This window comes from Mytilus californianus, unplaced genomic scaffold, assembly GCF_021869535.1.
Source record: "Mytilus californianus isolate M0D057914Y unplaced genomic scaffold, xbMytCali1.0.p SCAF_10, whole genome shotgun sequence".
In the NCBI taxonomy this organism is placed as follows: domain Eukaryota; kingdom Metazoa; phylum Mollusca; class Bivalvia; order Mytilida; family Mytilidae; genus Mytilus; species Mytilus californianus.
The window spans coordinates 64,995,948-65,012,518 of record NW_026262582.1 but is presented as its reverse complement, the minus strand read 5'-3'; the positions used below and the strand labels follow the sequence as shown (position 1 = coordinate 65,012,518).

Sequence of the window (16,571 nt, the reverse complement as noted above, 5' to 3'; positions counted from 1 at the left end):
ATATCTATCAATAACAAAACTTGTGTCAATAAGTTTCAGCAGATGTGGAAATTTTAATGACAATGAGTTAAACTTTGAGAAAATCAGTGAAAATCGTTGCACAACAAACTGACCCATTTATATATCACAATTACTACCTATTGATATATTTCCTCGGTAAAATTGCACCTCATTGATATATTTGACGTATCAAAAAAGGGACCCATTCCAGCGGCACATATGTATAGACCTTCATATAGGAAGAGACCCCCCCCGTGTGTATGTTGCATCATGTGCATTTTATTCATGAATGACTAAGAAATTATAGCACATTTTACATTGAGATATTGTCATTTCAAGAATTCAAGCACAGTTTTGACAATTATTTGTTCTTCTGGAATTTTTTCCCAACAATACAATGCTCCAAATTAGGCGAACTAAGAATTTTTAATGGGTATATATAGTCATACATCTACCTTCTTCCAAGTCAATAGGTTTATAATATTAACATAATTTGTTATTTGTTATTGCAACATTTTATTAAATTTGTATTTTTTTCTTTTTATCTTCTGATATATATTTAATAATACCCTATGAAATGATTTATGGTTGTGTTAATTTATCTTTAACAAATACTTGAAAGAAGAATTTTATAAAAATTACTTTTATACTGATCGCGAGGGGAGATAATCATTTTTAGACTTCCGTACAAAAATACAAATTGTTTTTTTTTTAAACCCAATGATTGACCATCTGGATGTCCAATTGCATTAACCACATCTATATTCGGAAAATAATTGATCTGAAAGGGAAATATATTTTTGCTTTCAAATAGAGAATTACAAGTATGACGTCTGCTCTGAGCATGAACGGCGGTGACCCCGTGTTTTTGTGAATTTAGACTTCTTTGGTTTGGAAGTATTTATGGAACCTATACATTATCTCACGTAATGTTTATAATATATATATATCAGTTTTTTTTTCAAACAAACAAATATCACATTTATCACTCTATCATAATATAAGCTTTGAAATAGAGAGCTAACAGTAACATATGACGTCTGCTCTTTTTCGTGAATTTATTTTATGATTTCTTTTGTTTCTTCTTGGAACTATTTAAGGAACCCGTGCACTATCCCACATGAGATTTATGATATATCTCTGTTTTTGCATGAATAAGTATCACATTTACCATTCTATAATCATATATTATTACAGCAGCATTAAGTTTGTTGACTCTGATGATATCCAGCTTCCCTGACAACTGAAACCGGAAGTTGTCAGACTGAAATAAACCGCACGCAAAAATCAACGACTGTACATGATATTTTTTAAAGATTTTGCTATGAGCGCAGTTGAGAACATCTATGAAATTTGTATATAATGTCAAAACTATATCATACATGCCATATGTAAAATATCTTACATGTTCTCACTTGCGCTCATATTTAAATCATTCAAAGTAGAGTCGGAAAAGTCCGATTTTCCGTATAGACACCCGTTTATGGTGTATTCATAGTATCATTTATAATCGATATCCTGCATAACCTTGAAAAATAAGTTTATTTCAACAAAATACAAAACTTCAATAAGGTTTTATGGTCATTTTTGCCCCAGATATTGTTATTGATTTTTTTTGCATACAAAGGGGCCAAATACTGCACTTATCATACATCGTCCTTTTTAAACTGACCCTAAACTAACTAATCTCAATTTTCTGAAATGAAAATAGTCAATGTAAGAACAAACGTTTAAGGATTATGGACTTTCCGTTTTGAATTTTCCTCGGAGTTCAGTATTTTTGTGATTTTACTTTTAACATAGCGTGTAGCTAAATGTGCTATTCAACATGTTGATGTGCTGTTTGTTGCAGGTAAAAAAAAAATCGGAATACACAGCGGCCATATCATTTTCCTTCGATGGTATTATTATCCTTTAAGTTTCCGGAAACGTAGTATTGGAATTTTGAAAAATTAGCGGAAACGCAATACGATCATATTTTCGATTGCAGGTTAAATTAATTACACAAATGTCATCACAATTATTTTGTGTTATCATATTTCGTGTTATATAGCTTTTAGTTAAAACAAATTTTATTTGAAATACATGAAACACAAAATATGACTGCAGTTATACACAAAGAGATTCAGAAAAATATTGTTCTTATATGAATCTCCCTGTCAAATGAAAAAAAGAAATGACTGCTATTCACATGGTTAAAAATGTAATCAGGATATGTGTTTCAATGCTGTTCCAAATCTGAGATAAAGAGAAACTCACTTTAGGCCAAATAGTGAATAGATATTTTTATGGAACATATTATTTTCTAGTGTTTACGTTTTTTGGCAAATGAATAATTATGACACTCAAAAAGGAAATGATTACTGCTATCTATTCTGTCACATTCATGAACAGTTTATATTTTCAATGAGACTTCTGTCATATAAATGTTCATTAAAACTACTGCAAACCAATGCAAATAAACACTTTATTGCAACTGGGATTGAAATTTTGTATTTACGCTAGATGCACGTTTCGTCTACAAAAGACTCATCAGTGACGCTCGAATCGAAAAATGTAAAAATAAACATATGTCTGGCATGAGTTTTTTTTTCTCCTTTTTATGTTACGATTTGATTACAGTTATTAGGTATTGTTATCAAATTTTTTATTTAAACCTCAATTACACATTTGAAAGTGTTCCTGATGTTTGAAGGTTTTGTTTTAATGGATGCAGTCTGCATTAGCGCATCCGGTATACTGGGAGAGGGTGTTCTGGTGGTTGAAACTCCATTGGTTTTCGATTTATGTTTATTTTGTGAACGTTCCAGTGTGTTCCGTGGTTAAGCTCTCTCTTTTTTCGGAAAAGCTGGATCCGCGCCTGGTCTGATATCGTCCATGATAGTATTAAACGATGACCTGATAATTCAACCGATTTTTTTATAGTTTGGTCTTGTGATGTACTGTAACACCAGTCCCAGTTTTGGAGAGAACTGAGCGCACACAAACATGTTTAACCCCGCCAGTCCCAATGTACCTGTTACAAGTCAAGAGCCCGTAGTTCAGTGGTTATTGTTGGTTCATGTCTGTCATATATAATGTTCGTAAATTGTTTTGTTACAACTTAGGCCGTCAGTTTTCTAAATTTATTGTTTCATATTTTTCATGACGGGATCTTTAATAGCCGACTATAAAAGAGGGATGAAAGATACCAGAGGGACAGTCAAACTCATAGATCGAAAACAAACTGACAACGCCACGGCCAAAAATAAAAAGACAAACAGACAAATAGTAGTACAGATGACACAACATAGAAAACTAAAGACTAAGCAACACAAACCCCACCAAATTGCTTACATCCACTTCATTTTAACTTTGGTGGATAGTTGTCTCATTGGCAATCATATCACATCTCCTTATTTTTATATTGAAGATAGAAATGTGGTTTGAAAAAATGTTGTTCTCACTAAAAAAAAACTGTGTCGTTCATTCGTCGGGAGTTACAATTAGGAATATTAAAAAGTTCCTGGAGGGTGACACTACTCATTATTATGAGAAAATTCATGTTAAAGGAGTTTGTGTTTTCTCTGTCTTTCAGAAAACAAGTCACACCCCGATCCTTGATAACGTTTATTTTTACGGGAGCTTTTTTACCAGTAGCTATAGCTTGTAATAAACAGATATCTCATTTGCAATTATACCTCATCCTCTTATTTTATATCATGTTTATTGACTTATACGTGTCTTTTCTTGGTTCCGTGAATAGCTACCACAATTAATCCACAATCGAATGCCTCCATCAAGTTAGAATATCCTGATCCTCTGATGAAACATTCTTTTGTTTAAATTCATATATATTATTTTATTCGACATGTTGCAGTCTACGTGCCAACTAGTAATTCGACATGTTCACTAGTCTGCAGTCTACGTGCCAACCAGTCATTCGACATGTTCACCATTCTTTCTACGTGCCAACCAGTCTTTCGACATGTTCACCATTCTGTCTACGTGCCAACTAGTCATTCGACATGTTCACCATTCACTCTACGTGCCAAACAGTAATTCGACATGTTCACTATTCTGTCTACGTGCCAACTAGTCATTCGACATGTTCACCCATATCCAACTAAGTCAGACATCACGTGACTTTTGTGACGTATACTAGCCGCCATTTTGTATTATATTGCCCCATATAAAATGCATAGGTGCTTCAATAAAAGTTTAGTTTTCTCATTAACCTGACCCGTTTTCTAACTTTTGCAAATCAATCCTTGATATTCAAACATATTTCTATCAAACAATGTTGGTCCTAACAGTTTAATTTTTGATTAAATTCTGTCACTGGAGAATCGTAAAAACATGTACTTTTTCTCGTTATTTCTCCGTTGACTCAATGCTAAATGTACCGATACCCATGTCGACTTGTATAACAAATAAAGAAATTCCGTTAATAAAAATAAAACTTTGCAAATCGATTAAGTATATTCAAACATATATCTGGCGAAAAATACTATTTAAAACAGTTTAATTTCTGGGCAATTTCTGTCAAAAATCGATTTAAAAAAGTGAATATTTCGGGATTTTTCAAAATGGCGGATGATGTATATGGAAATGTTGCATCAAATCGAGGATTTGTATAGTAAGACTTTCCTTGATTTAATTTAATTTTTCATGTAGAATCTCTGATGTTTCTGTTATTTTCTTTGGTGATATTTCGATATGATTGATTTCAAAAGTTCTTGATAAAAAAATATTATTTTAAGTGTGACACGGGAACATTTTATTTTGACAGATATCCAGGATATACTGTTACCAGAAAATAGTTAACAATAAAATTTATAATAAAAATTTTTCTCTTCTTTTTTTAAAAGGTTTTTTCCTGTTTTCTGTATAATTTATCTTTCTTTATAAATATATTTATACATTCCTTTTAGAACAAAAAAATATTTACGTCCCAAGAGAGAAAAAAATCCCAACAATTATTATAGATAAATATTCCATACCTTCAAAATCCCATCACTTGACGAACAGGTGAACTCTGACTTTGGATGTAATGTTACATAACAATATATTGTCAGGTAGACGTGCAAACCAAAAGCAACCAGGTGACATTAAACATCCTGTGTATACATGTATTACAAGAGTTTAAATTTTGTGATATACAAAAGTTTTCATAACTGTACAAATAAATATCTTCTCTTCCCCGTGTCAAACCAGAAGAAGTATGTATCATAATAAACTTGAAGAAAATATGAATATTATAAAAAAAAATCTTTAAAAAAATAATTTTTGCTTTAAAAGATAATATCAACTAATATTTATGTTTCTATGATTATTTAAAAGAAATATTTTGATTCAAATTTTAATTTAAATGGATTTTGTATTATTTCGTAAAAAATTAAACGAGATTTCATTGAATATGATTTTATTATTTATTTTTTTTAATTCAATATTTTAAGCAAAATCCAGGCATTCAATAAATCGATATAAAGTTAAACTTGTGTAAAAAAAATTGTTATTGTATACATTTCAACAGAGACATATAATACAATTGCTCTGATTTCAACAACATTGTATACCCGACAATATTTATCGACAGAGTTATCGGTCCTGAATAGGACTGATATAGTTGGGTATGATTCTGTCTACGTGCCAACTAGTCATTAGACATGTTCACCATTCTGTCTATGTGCCAACTAGTCCTTCGACATGTTCACCATTCTGTCTACATGCCAACCAGTCATTCGACATGTTCACCATTCTGTCTACATGCAAATCAGTCATTCGACATGTTCACCATTCTGTCTACGTGCCAACTAGTCATTTGACATGTCCACAAGTCCGTCTTTGTGTCCGCCAGTCTGTTTATAGATTCACCAGTCTGTTAAGATGTCCACAAGCAGCCTGTCTACAGTTCCACCAGTCTGTGTGTGTGTGTGTGTCAACTAGTCTAATGGTCCATCAGTCTGTCAATATGTTCAATGGTCTGTTAATGTGTCTACGATAATTGTTTTGTAACGTTTAACTAATTAAAAGAAGGTAACTATCCTTAACTGATTAATTAATTTCCCACTGACGTTACAAGGGGGGAATTAGCTTCCCGTGTTACTAAGGGGAAAATACGCCTGATCCTGGTTTCCCCCCGCCACGCTGTGGTAGAAAAGTGGGATCATGCCATTTTTTTCCTTTGGGAAAAACTGGATAAATCCAGTTCTTCCCCCCGGAAAATTTAGCAATGGGTGAAAAATGGTTATAGGACACTGGGCTGACGTTAAGCCGCGAGTCACCCATATCGAAAATGACAGCCTAATTATTATAATAATAGATCATTGTTTACGCTTTATTTCGCTGTCAAGTCTAGGTATGGATGTGCAAACCTAGGTTGGTTACGAGTGAAGGCTGTCTTCTCGAATGAACTGGGAGGATTGGGGGATAACTACAGTTTGTTTATGTGAGGTAAATGCTAAGCATTTTTTGTGAGTTTCTATCCTATGCGGTCCTATACGGTGTTTAATTTGCTCATTGTTGAATGTCGTATGGTAAACGTTTTAAAAATTGCTATAAAATTGGCAGTCGGACGCGTATATCTGTACTCAGACAGTGATGAGTTAATGCTTTTTCAGCTGATTTTTATAGTTCGGTCTTATGTTTTACTGTTACACCAGTGTCCCAGGTTAGGGGAGGGTTTGCATCCCGCTAACATGTTTAACCCCGCCACATGCTGTATGTATGTGCCTGTCCCAAGTCAGGGGCCTGTTATTCAGTGGGTGTCCTTTGTTGATGTGTTACATGTTTGTTTTTCGTTCTTTTTTTGTACATAAATAGGCCGATAGTTATCTCGTTTGAATTGTTTTACATTTGTCATTCGGGTCCTTTTATAACTGACTATGCGGTATGGACTTTGTTCATTGTTGAAGGCCGTAAGGTGACCTAAAGTTGTTAATTTCTGTGTCATTTTGGTCTCTTGTGGAGAGTTGTCTCATTGGCAATCATATCACATCTTCCTTTTTATATTTAATAAATGCAAAATTAGTTTGAAAAATACAATATTGTCGCAACGAATCGTACAGTGTAAAAAAGTGTAATGATACAAAACCGTTCACAATATGAAAACAAGACGCGTTTAAACATGCATTTCTTTGTTTCTAGATAATACATAAACCTATGATCTTAATTTGTTTGTTAAATTTAAAACTATGATATTTTCAAAAAATGTATGTTTTATAAAATATGAGGCACGGGAAACTTAAAATTTTATATATTTAAAAAAGCAAATATGCTTTTATCAGTTGCATGTTCGTGCGTTTTTTAAAGTTTGCCTATAAAAATATCACATATTTGAAAAACCTTGCAGTAAGCACCGAATAGTATGACAAAGAATATTTTGGAGCAAAATATCCTAAGAATAAATATTGGACTTTCTGTAAAAGAGTAAACTCATCGCCGTTAGAGAGATGCACGGTGTTTTCGATTTGAACGCGTCAACGTCCGGATTTGTTTGTATTGGGGTTATAAGGGGTGAACACGAACTCATATAGTTATCCTAATATATCTTTAAAAGTTAATTGAAATCCTTGCTTGAATATTTAAATAAAGATCTTTTTACAGGAGATTATTTTGTGAGAGGAATAAAACTTGATTATGAGGTGGTAAAGGAAATCAGTCAACAGACGCACGTTCTCAGCGAATATGTACAAACTTTGTGTACAAAAACAGAAAGTCAATTTATCACCAAATTGCAAATCAAATTAAAGGATTTAGAAAACGACCTACAGGAAAGTGTATGTATAATTTACAAAACTAACGAAACCATAGTATTTTAATTACACCCCAAAAAGCTTTAGTAGATATGCTAAAATCCAAAGGTCAATCCGTCTTATTTTATGTCTACTCAAATCTTCAAATCAGCATTTTTTGTTTTATGTATGAAAAAACAATGGCCATGATATGTCAAAATTGTTGGCAAAAATGTAACAGTCTGTAAAAACATGGTAGAAAAATAGGTCATGATTTGTCAAACATAGGTCCTTTTGTCTATCTTTTTATCACCTTATTCTGCTGAACCTCATTACAGGATTCCGTGATATTTGTCAAATTTTACTCCTATAATGTTCTTCTGTACCTCTTATTTCGTTTTTCATATTAGCATTTTATCAGTTTACAATCCACAGTGACTTGACGACTTATTACCAACTATTAATTTGATATTACTTGAATGCTTGAAATTCAGAACCGTTAAATCTGTTTTAGCAAACGAGAAAAACAAAAACATGCTGTTTGGTGGGGTAATGTTTTGTTTTCGATATTAAGCTTTCGTTGTTTATTGTTAAGTCGTGTCCACTTATCCATTGCTATCCACCGTGGCATAAAGTGTAAACTGTGTCCATCATTATGTCATTCAGTTATTCCGTCATTCTGTACTAAAATCAATCAATTGTCCTTTTTGGTCGTTATGGCTGCTGATGTTTATATAATTTTAGATACATTAGTGTATAATGATGACTTACAGATTCTCATATAACCCCCTTGTGCTCACCTTGACCGAAAGTCAATATCAGATATTCATATCAAAGTATTTCAATTATCTGTGGTAGCCATTGGTTGTTGTTAGCCGGATTTGTTTGTCAATTGTGCTGTTGTCACAAAACGTTTTTATGACCTAGTATCTTTAACGGATAGGCAAAAATGTCTAACATCTATTATAACTAGCAACAGAAGATTTACAAACATGTTGATTGAATGAAATCGACAACTGACCCTCTATAGGCCCCTTAATTACAATGTGTCCAATGTTTTTTTTTTCAATTTCTGATTATTTGAAAATCTGCAATCGACAGATAGAAACTGATTCCTGGAAAAAATATAAACATCCTTGAACTTTGGCATACAGTATCTATTCAACACTTATATTTTTGTTGCATTGTTTATATTCGGAGACATTCATATCGTATCTACACATCTAGGTTTATTTTGTCTTTTCATTTAACAGTTTTTTATTTTGTTATACATTTTTCAAAATGATTTTCCAGCCATCACAGTAACCTTCTAAATACAACTTTAAACTTAAAACAGCACTACGGATTCACTGAGTTCCTTCTTTTCCTTACTTTCTAATTTTTTTTCAGATAACTACAGAGCATGGGAAAGAAATAAGTGAGTTTTCAGTTTTTCAGTTAAATACGTTTTCATAGAATATCAAAGGGTTTTTCATATATCAAAGTCAATTATTTCGAACTGCTATAATTGTGATAATGCATAATGGTATAAATGATTGATAGGGTAAACACCAAAAGACAGCAATCTTATAAAACAGTTAACAATACAAAAAGTGATCTCCATATTGTCTTATAGTATCTCATAATCACCAGAACTGGTAGAATCAACTTATGGCACCGAAAACAAAGTTTTGGGGTTTATAGGATTAAGTCTTTAAGTTCGTCTGTATGTCCCTCTATCTATATAGAAAAACTTCTTTGTTATTTTTTTTATTCACGTTAAACTTTGTAGTATAAAAGATCATGGCATGCAAACATTACTTACTTGTAATTTTTATTCTGTTTAGTTTATTCAGAGTTATGGGGCATACCTTACAAATGTTAGTCCTTTTCAGAACTTTACTAGTTACTTGATACTTGTACTTTGCAACTCGTCATACAAATTTGTCGCATATACACGAAATTTTGTACATTGTTAGATTCTTATATGTTGTTTTGCTTGTAGGTAGAAGTTTTTGGTTCATTGAGTTTTTGTTACTTATGTCCCTTTCAACTAAGAATTTTTGACAGAACCGACCTTGTCATCCCAACTATTATTGCATGGTTTAATGTATACACATGAAACCTACTACATTATTAGATCGTACACGTGGGTAGGATATTCTGGTCCCATGAGGTATTTTTTTTTGTTATGCTCCTTTCAACTTAGACGTTTTGACAGAACCGACATTAAAGAATATTAATTACCATACATGACTTGAAGGGGACGTTCCATATAAATTATACATGAGCAACTCGACGGATAAAAACGATAGCATAAGCAAAATTTATAAAGAATCGTATGAACTTAAATCGAATCGAGACGGACAGGATAAATATCTCTTGTTTTTTTTTTAAATTACTGACTTGTGTATATGTCATTTCTTTGCAGATTACAAAAGTTACAAAATGAAATGCACTATAAACATCGATTTAATAGATTCTTTGTTATTGTTACGAGTGGCTGGGCATATAGTTGTACCAATTTCTGAGATTTTATTTTACTGTTATTCAAAAAGTGTTCCAGACCTTTCACATTATGCCTGGAAATATATATATTGGGCTAATTGTTTAGCTAGTGTATAATTCTAGATCACAGAACAAAACTCATTTCTGTACCAATGATGCACCAAATGTATTCTTGTTTTAACAAATAAAAAGACAAGTGCATGATAATTTAAAAAAAAAACAATATCAAGAATACATATAAATTTGAGAAGGTGAATGCATATAGAAATAAATTCATATTATTACATCTTAGACAGTGGTTTTTTTTTCTAAGTAGGTGCTAAATTATGATTGGATTTATTAATAAACTGCTGCTGAATGTTTCGTTCCTCATGGTGCCACCAGCCCAGTAGTCAGCGCTTTTGTGCAGACATGAAATATTGAAATGCTCATTTTCTGAAAATTTACTGTTTAGGTGTAATACCACCAAATCATAGTACGTCACATCCGGTTGCCTATGAAAATAGGTCGAAAAAAATATTCCCTTGAATTTGACAGTTGTAGGTAATTGATCCTACATCTCATTGCAGTAAAACATTTCTGGGTCATAAACATATATCTTGGGTATTTCAAAGCACAGTTATTTTTTTATTTGGGGTTTCAATAGCTTGTACACAGGTTAAAAAAGGGGGAAAATTTGATTGGTTAACTTCAAGTGATGGTTATTTTCTTCTTATGCAATGCAATGTTATGTGAAATTTTTTCTATAGTACTGAACAGGATAAAACTTTACTAATGCCAAGTATTTCTTTATTTGAAACAAAGATACATTCTGCACAATTTTTTTGAAAAGCGCAAATTTAACAAAGCCTAATAGAGGAAAATCAATGGTGGTATTACACCTAATATTGGAAGCTATACGTGCACCTTTGACCTTGTGAGTACTTTCATGTGTAAAAATTTCTTGCTATTTAAGTGAAATATTACAAATAATGAAATTTTCTGAGTGGATTGAGTCTCCAAAACACATTTTATAAGAAAATTTTCTTGAAATATGAGAAATATGAGAAATATTTCTATGAGAAATAGGACTTTACCATGCATATTAGTTGACAGAACAAGCCATACTTAGAGTTTTGGGGAGCTTTTTCTCCTTATTTCTTACATTCTGCTATACTAGAAAATTTTTCCTAAGAAATACTTTAATAAATATATAGTTTTAAGTAAAGAAATTATTTTTAAAGCAGTAACAACAAATTATTCACCAAAAGAGAAGCTCTTTATGTCCCTCTCTGGAAAGCGGCGTAAATTTAAGTTTTACGTTAACTTCAAGTGATGGTTATTTTCGTATATGCAATGCAATGTTATGTGAAATTTTTTCTATAGTACTGAACAGGATAAAACTTTACTAATGCCAAGTATTTCTTTATTTGAAACAAAGATACATTCTGCACAATTTTTTGAAAAGCGCAAATTTAACAAAGCCTAATAGAGGAAAATCAATGGTGGTATTACACCTAATATTGGAAGCTATACGTGCACCTTTGACCTTGTGAGTACTTTCATGTGTAAAAATTTCTTGCTATTTAAGTGAAATATTACAAATAATGAAATTTTCTGAGTGGATTGAGTCTCCAAAACACATTTTATAAGAAAATTTTCTTGAAATATGAGAAATATGAGAAATATTTCTATGAGAAATAGGACTTTACCATGCATATTAGTTGACAGAACAAGCCATACTTAGAGTTTTGGGGAGCTTTTTCTCCTTATTTCTTACATTTTGCTATACTAGAAAATTTTTCCTAAGAAATACTTTAATAAATATATAGTTTTAAGTAAAGAAATTATTTTTAAAGCAGTAACAACAAATTATTCACCAAAAGAGAAGCTCTTTATGTCCCTCTCTGAAAAGCGGCGTAAATTTAAGTTTTACGTAAGTACTTATTGAAACCTCCTTGGAGACAGTAAACTTTTATAAGGATAGTTCATTCAGCTTGAAAACTTCAATTAATCATTTATTATAACATTTCTGTCATAAATGAGTGAAAGTTACCCCAAAATTTTTATTTATTGGCCTAAAAAGTAGAAATTTTGAAGAAATGAGAGGTATAAATGGACCAAAACAGACCTTATAATGCAGACAAAGAGGTCCATTAGTAGTATTTATCATCCTAAAGTCATCTTTTGTATCATATGCAACTGTTTGTAGGCAGATGAGATAAATATTTGATCATTTATTGGTCCACACTATATTCTATCCTGATGCGGCTTGGTTTCGATTTTTCGAAGAAATTTTGCTCGAATCGCTGTAGATGTCGTCTTACATTTTACTAGATTTTCTCAAACTATTGAACTGATAATGACAAAACTTGACAGGAATGCTTGAAATAACCAGTATTACAAAGGAAAAAAGTCACACTCAGTTTATTTAACAATAAACTCTTCTTTAGGTGTAATACCACCAAATCATAGTACGTCACATCCGGTTGCATACGAAAATAGGTCGAAAAAAAATATTCCCTTGAATTTGACAGTTGTAGGTAATTGATCCTACATTTCATTGCAGTAAATCATTTCTGGGTCATAAACATATATCTTGGGTATTTCAAAGCACCATTATTTTTTTATTTGGGGTTTCTATAGAATATTTTGGAAACTTGAGGTTACATGGTTACTAAAGATGGAACACAGGTTAAAAAAGGGGGAAAATTTGATTGGTTAACTTCAAGTGATGGTTATTTTCTTATATGCAATGAAATGTTATGTGAAATTTTTTCTATAGTACTGAACAGAATAAAACTTTACTAATGCCAAATATTTCTTTATTTGAAACAAAGATACACTCTGCACAATTTTTTGAAAAGTGCAAATTAAACAAAGACAAATAGGGGAAAATCAATGGTGGTATTACACCTAGTATTGGAAGCTATACGTGCACCTTTGACCTTGTGAGTACTTTCATTTGTTAAAATGTCTTGCTATTTAAGTGAAATATTACAAATTAAGAAATTTTCTGAGTGGATTGAGTCTCCAAAACACATTTTATCAGAAAATTTCCTTGAAATAGGACTTTACCATGAATATTAGTTGACAGAACAAGCCATACTTAGAGTTTTGGGGAGCTTTTTCTCCTTATTTCTTACATTCTGCTATACTAGAAAAATTTTCCTTAGAAATACTTTAATAAATATATAGTTTTAAGTAAATGAAATTATTTTTAAAGCAGTAACAAGAAATTATTCACCAAAAGAGAAGCTTTTTATGTCCCTCTCTGGAACGCGGCGTAAATTTAAGTTTTACGTAAGTACTTATTGAAACCTCCTTGGAGACAGTAAACTTTTATACGGATAGTTCATTCAGCTTGAATACTGTAAATTCAGAAATTATTGCGTGCATTTATTATTACGATTTTTGAAAAATGAACAAAAGTGGTAGATTAATTATTGCGATTTCGGGAAAATCTGTATACAGATATATGTACTAAATATCAGAATGCGAGTTCTTATTATTGCGATCATCACCAAGTCGCATTATTCGCATTAATAAAAACCTCGCAATAATTTCTGAATTTACAGTACTTCAATTAATCATTTATTATAACATTTCTATCATAAATGAGTGAAAGTTACCCCAAAATTTTTATTTATTGGCCTAAAAAGTAGAAATTTTGAAGAAATGAGAGATATAAATGGACCAAAAGAGACCTTATAATGCAGAAAAAGAGGTCCATTAGTAGTATTTATCATCCTAAAGTCATCTTTTTTATCATATGCAACTGTTTGTAGGCAGATGAGATAAATATTTGATCATTTATTGGTCCACACTATATTCTATCATGATGTGGCTTGGTTTGGATTTCTCGAAGAAATTTTGCTCGAATCGCTGTAGATGTCGTCTTACATTATACTAGATTTTTCTCAAACTATTGAACTGGTTATGACAAAACTTGACAGGAATGCTTGAAATAACCAGTATAACAAAGGAAAAAGGTCACATTCAGTTTATTTTAACAAAAAAGTCTTCTTTATTGGAAGCTATACGTGCACCTTTGACCTTGTGAGTACTTTCATGTGTTAAAATTTCTTGCTATTTAAGTGAAATATTACAAATAATGAAATTTTCTGAGTGGATTGAGTCTTCAAAACACATTTTATAAGAAAATTTCCTTCAAATAGGACTTTACCATGAATATTAGTTGACAGAACAAGCCATACTTAGAGTTTTGGGGAGCTTTTTCTCCTTATTTCTTACATTCTGCTATACTGGAAAAATTTTCCTTAGAAATACTGTAATAAATATATAGTTTTAAGTAAATGAAATTAATTTTAAAGCAGTAACAACAAATTATTCACCAAAAGAGGAGCTTTTTATGTCCCTCTCTGGAACGCGGCGTAAATTTAAGTTTTACGTAAGTACTTATTGAAACCTCCTTGGAGACAGTAAACTTTTATACGGATAGTTCATTCAGCTTGAATACTTCAATTAATCATTTGTTATAACATATCTATCATAAATGAGTGAAAGTTACCCCCAAATTTTTATTTATTGGCCTAAAAAGTAGAAATTTTGAAGAAATGAGAGGTATAAATGGACCAAAAGAGACCTTATAATGCAGACAAAGAGGTCCATTAGTAGTATTTATTATCTTAAAGTCATCTTTTGTATCATATGCAACTGTTTGTAGGCAGATGAGATAAATATTTGATCATTTATTGGTCCACACTATATTCTATCATGATGCGGCTTGGTTTCGATTTTTCAAAGAAATTTTGCTCGAATCGCTGTAGATGTCGTCTTACATTATACTAGATTTTTCTCAAACTATTAAACTGATAATGACAAAACTTGACAGGAATGCTTGAAATAACCAGTATTACAAAGGAAAAAAGTCACGTTCAGTTTATTTAACAAAAAAGTCTTCTTTATTGGAAGCTATACGTGCACATTTGACCTTGTGAGTACTTTCATGTGTTAAAATGTCTTGCTATTTAAGTGAAATATTACAAATAATGAAATTTTCTGAGTGGATTGAGTCTCCAAAACGCATTTTATAAGAAAATTTCCTTGAAATAGGACTTTACCATGAATATTAGTTGACAGAACAAGCCATACTTAGAGTTTTGGGGAGCTTTTTCTCCTTATTTCTTACATTCTGCTATACTAGAAAATGTTTCCTAAGAAATACTTTAATAAATATATAGTTTTAAGTAAATGAAATTATTTTTAAAGCAGTAACAACAAATTATTCACCAAAAGAGAAGCTTTTTATGTCCCTCTCTGGAACGCTGCGTAAATTTAAGTTTTACGTTAGTACTTATTGAAACCTCCTTGGAGACAGTAAACTTTTATACGGATAGTTCATTCAGCTTGAATACTTCAATTAATCATTTATTATAACATTTCTATCATAAATGAGTGAAAGTTACCCCAAAATTTTTATTTATTGGCTTAAAAAGTAGAATTTTTGAAGAAATGAGAGGTATAAATGGACCAAAAGAGACATAATAATGCAGACAAAGAGGTCCATTAGTAGTATTTATCATCCTAAAGTCATATCTTGTATCATTTGCAACTGTTTGTAGGCAGATGAGATAAATATTTGATCATTTATTGGTCCACACTATATTCTATCATGATGCGGCTTGGTTTCGATTTTTCGAAGAAATTTTGCTCGAATCGCTGTAGATGTCGCCTTACATTATACTAGATTTTTCTCAAACTATTGAACTGATTATGACAAAACTTGACAGGAATGCTTGAAATAACCAGTATTACAAAGGAAAAAAGTCACATTCAGTTTATTTAACAAAAAAGTCTTCTTTAGGTGTAATACCACCAAATCATAGTACGTCACATCCGGTTGCATACGAAAATAGGTCGAAAAAAATATTCCCTTGAATTTGACAATTGTAGGTAATTGATCCTACATTTCATTGCAGTAAAACATTTCTGGGTCATAAACATATATCTTGGGTATTTCAAAGCACCAATATTTTTTTTATTTGGGGTTTCTATAGCTAGTACACAGTTTAAAAAAGGGGGGAAATTTGATTGGTTAACTTCAAGTGATGGTTATTTTCTTATATGCAATGAAATGATATGCGAAATTTTTTCTATGGTACTGAACAGGATAAAACTTTACTAATGCCAATTATTTCTTTACTTGAAATAAAGGTACATTCTGCACAATTTTTTGAAAAGTGCAAATTTAACAAAGACTAATAGGGGAAAATCAATGGTGGTATTACACCTAATATTGGAAGCTATACGTGCACCTTTGACCTTGTGAGTACTTTCATGGGTTAAAATTTCTTGCAATTTAAGTGAAATATTACAAATAATGAAATTTTCTGAGTGGATTGATTCTCCAAAACACATTTTATAAGA

The 16,571-nt window shown here is 31.5% G+C and overlaps 1 protein-coding gene across 2 annotated transcripts in view; it reads left to right on the top strand.

Annotated features, from left to right (window-relative positions):
- LOC127718961 (uncharacterized) overlaps window positions 1–16,571 on the top strand; it is a 43,964-nt gene that overhangs the window by 14,227 nt on the left and 13,166 nt on the right. For both annotated transcript variants that reach the window (XM_052225030.1, XM_052225029.1), the window contains exons 3-4: window positions 7,588–7,760; window positions 9,105–9,132. In XM_052225030.1, coding sequence (XP_052080990.1) covers window positions 7,588–7,760; window positions 9,105–9,132 — 201 coding nt within the window. The remainder of the gene's footprint in view (window positions 1–7,587; window positions 7,761–9,104; window positions 9,133–16,571) is intronic.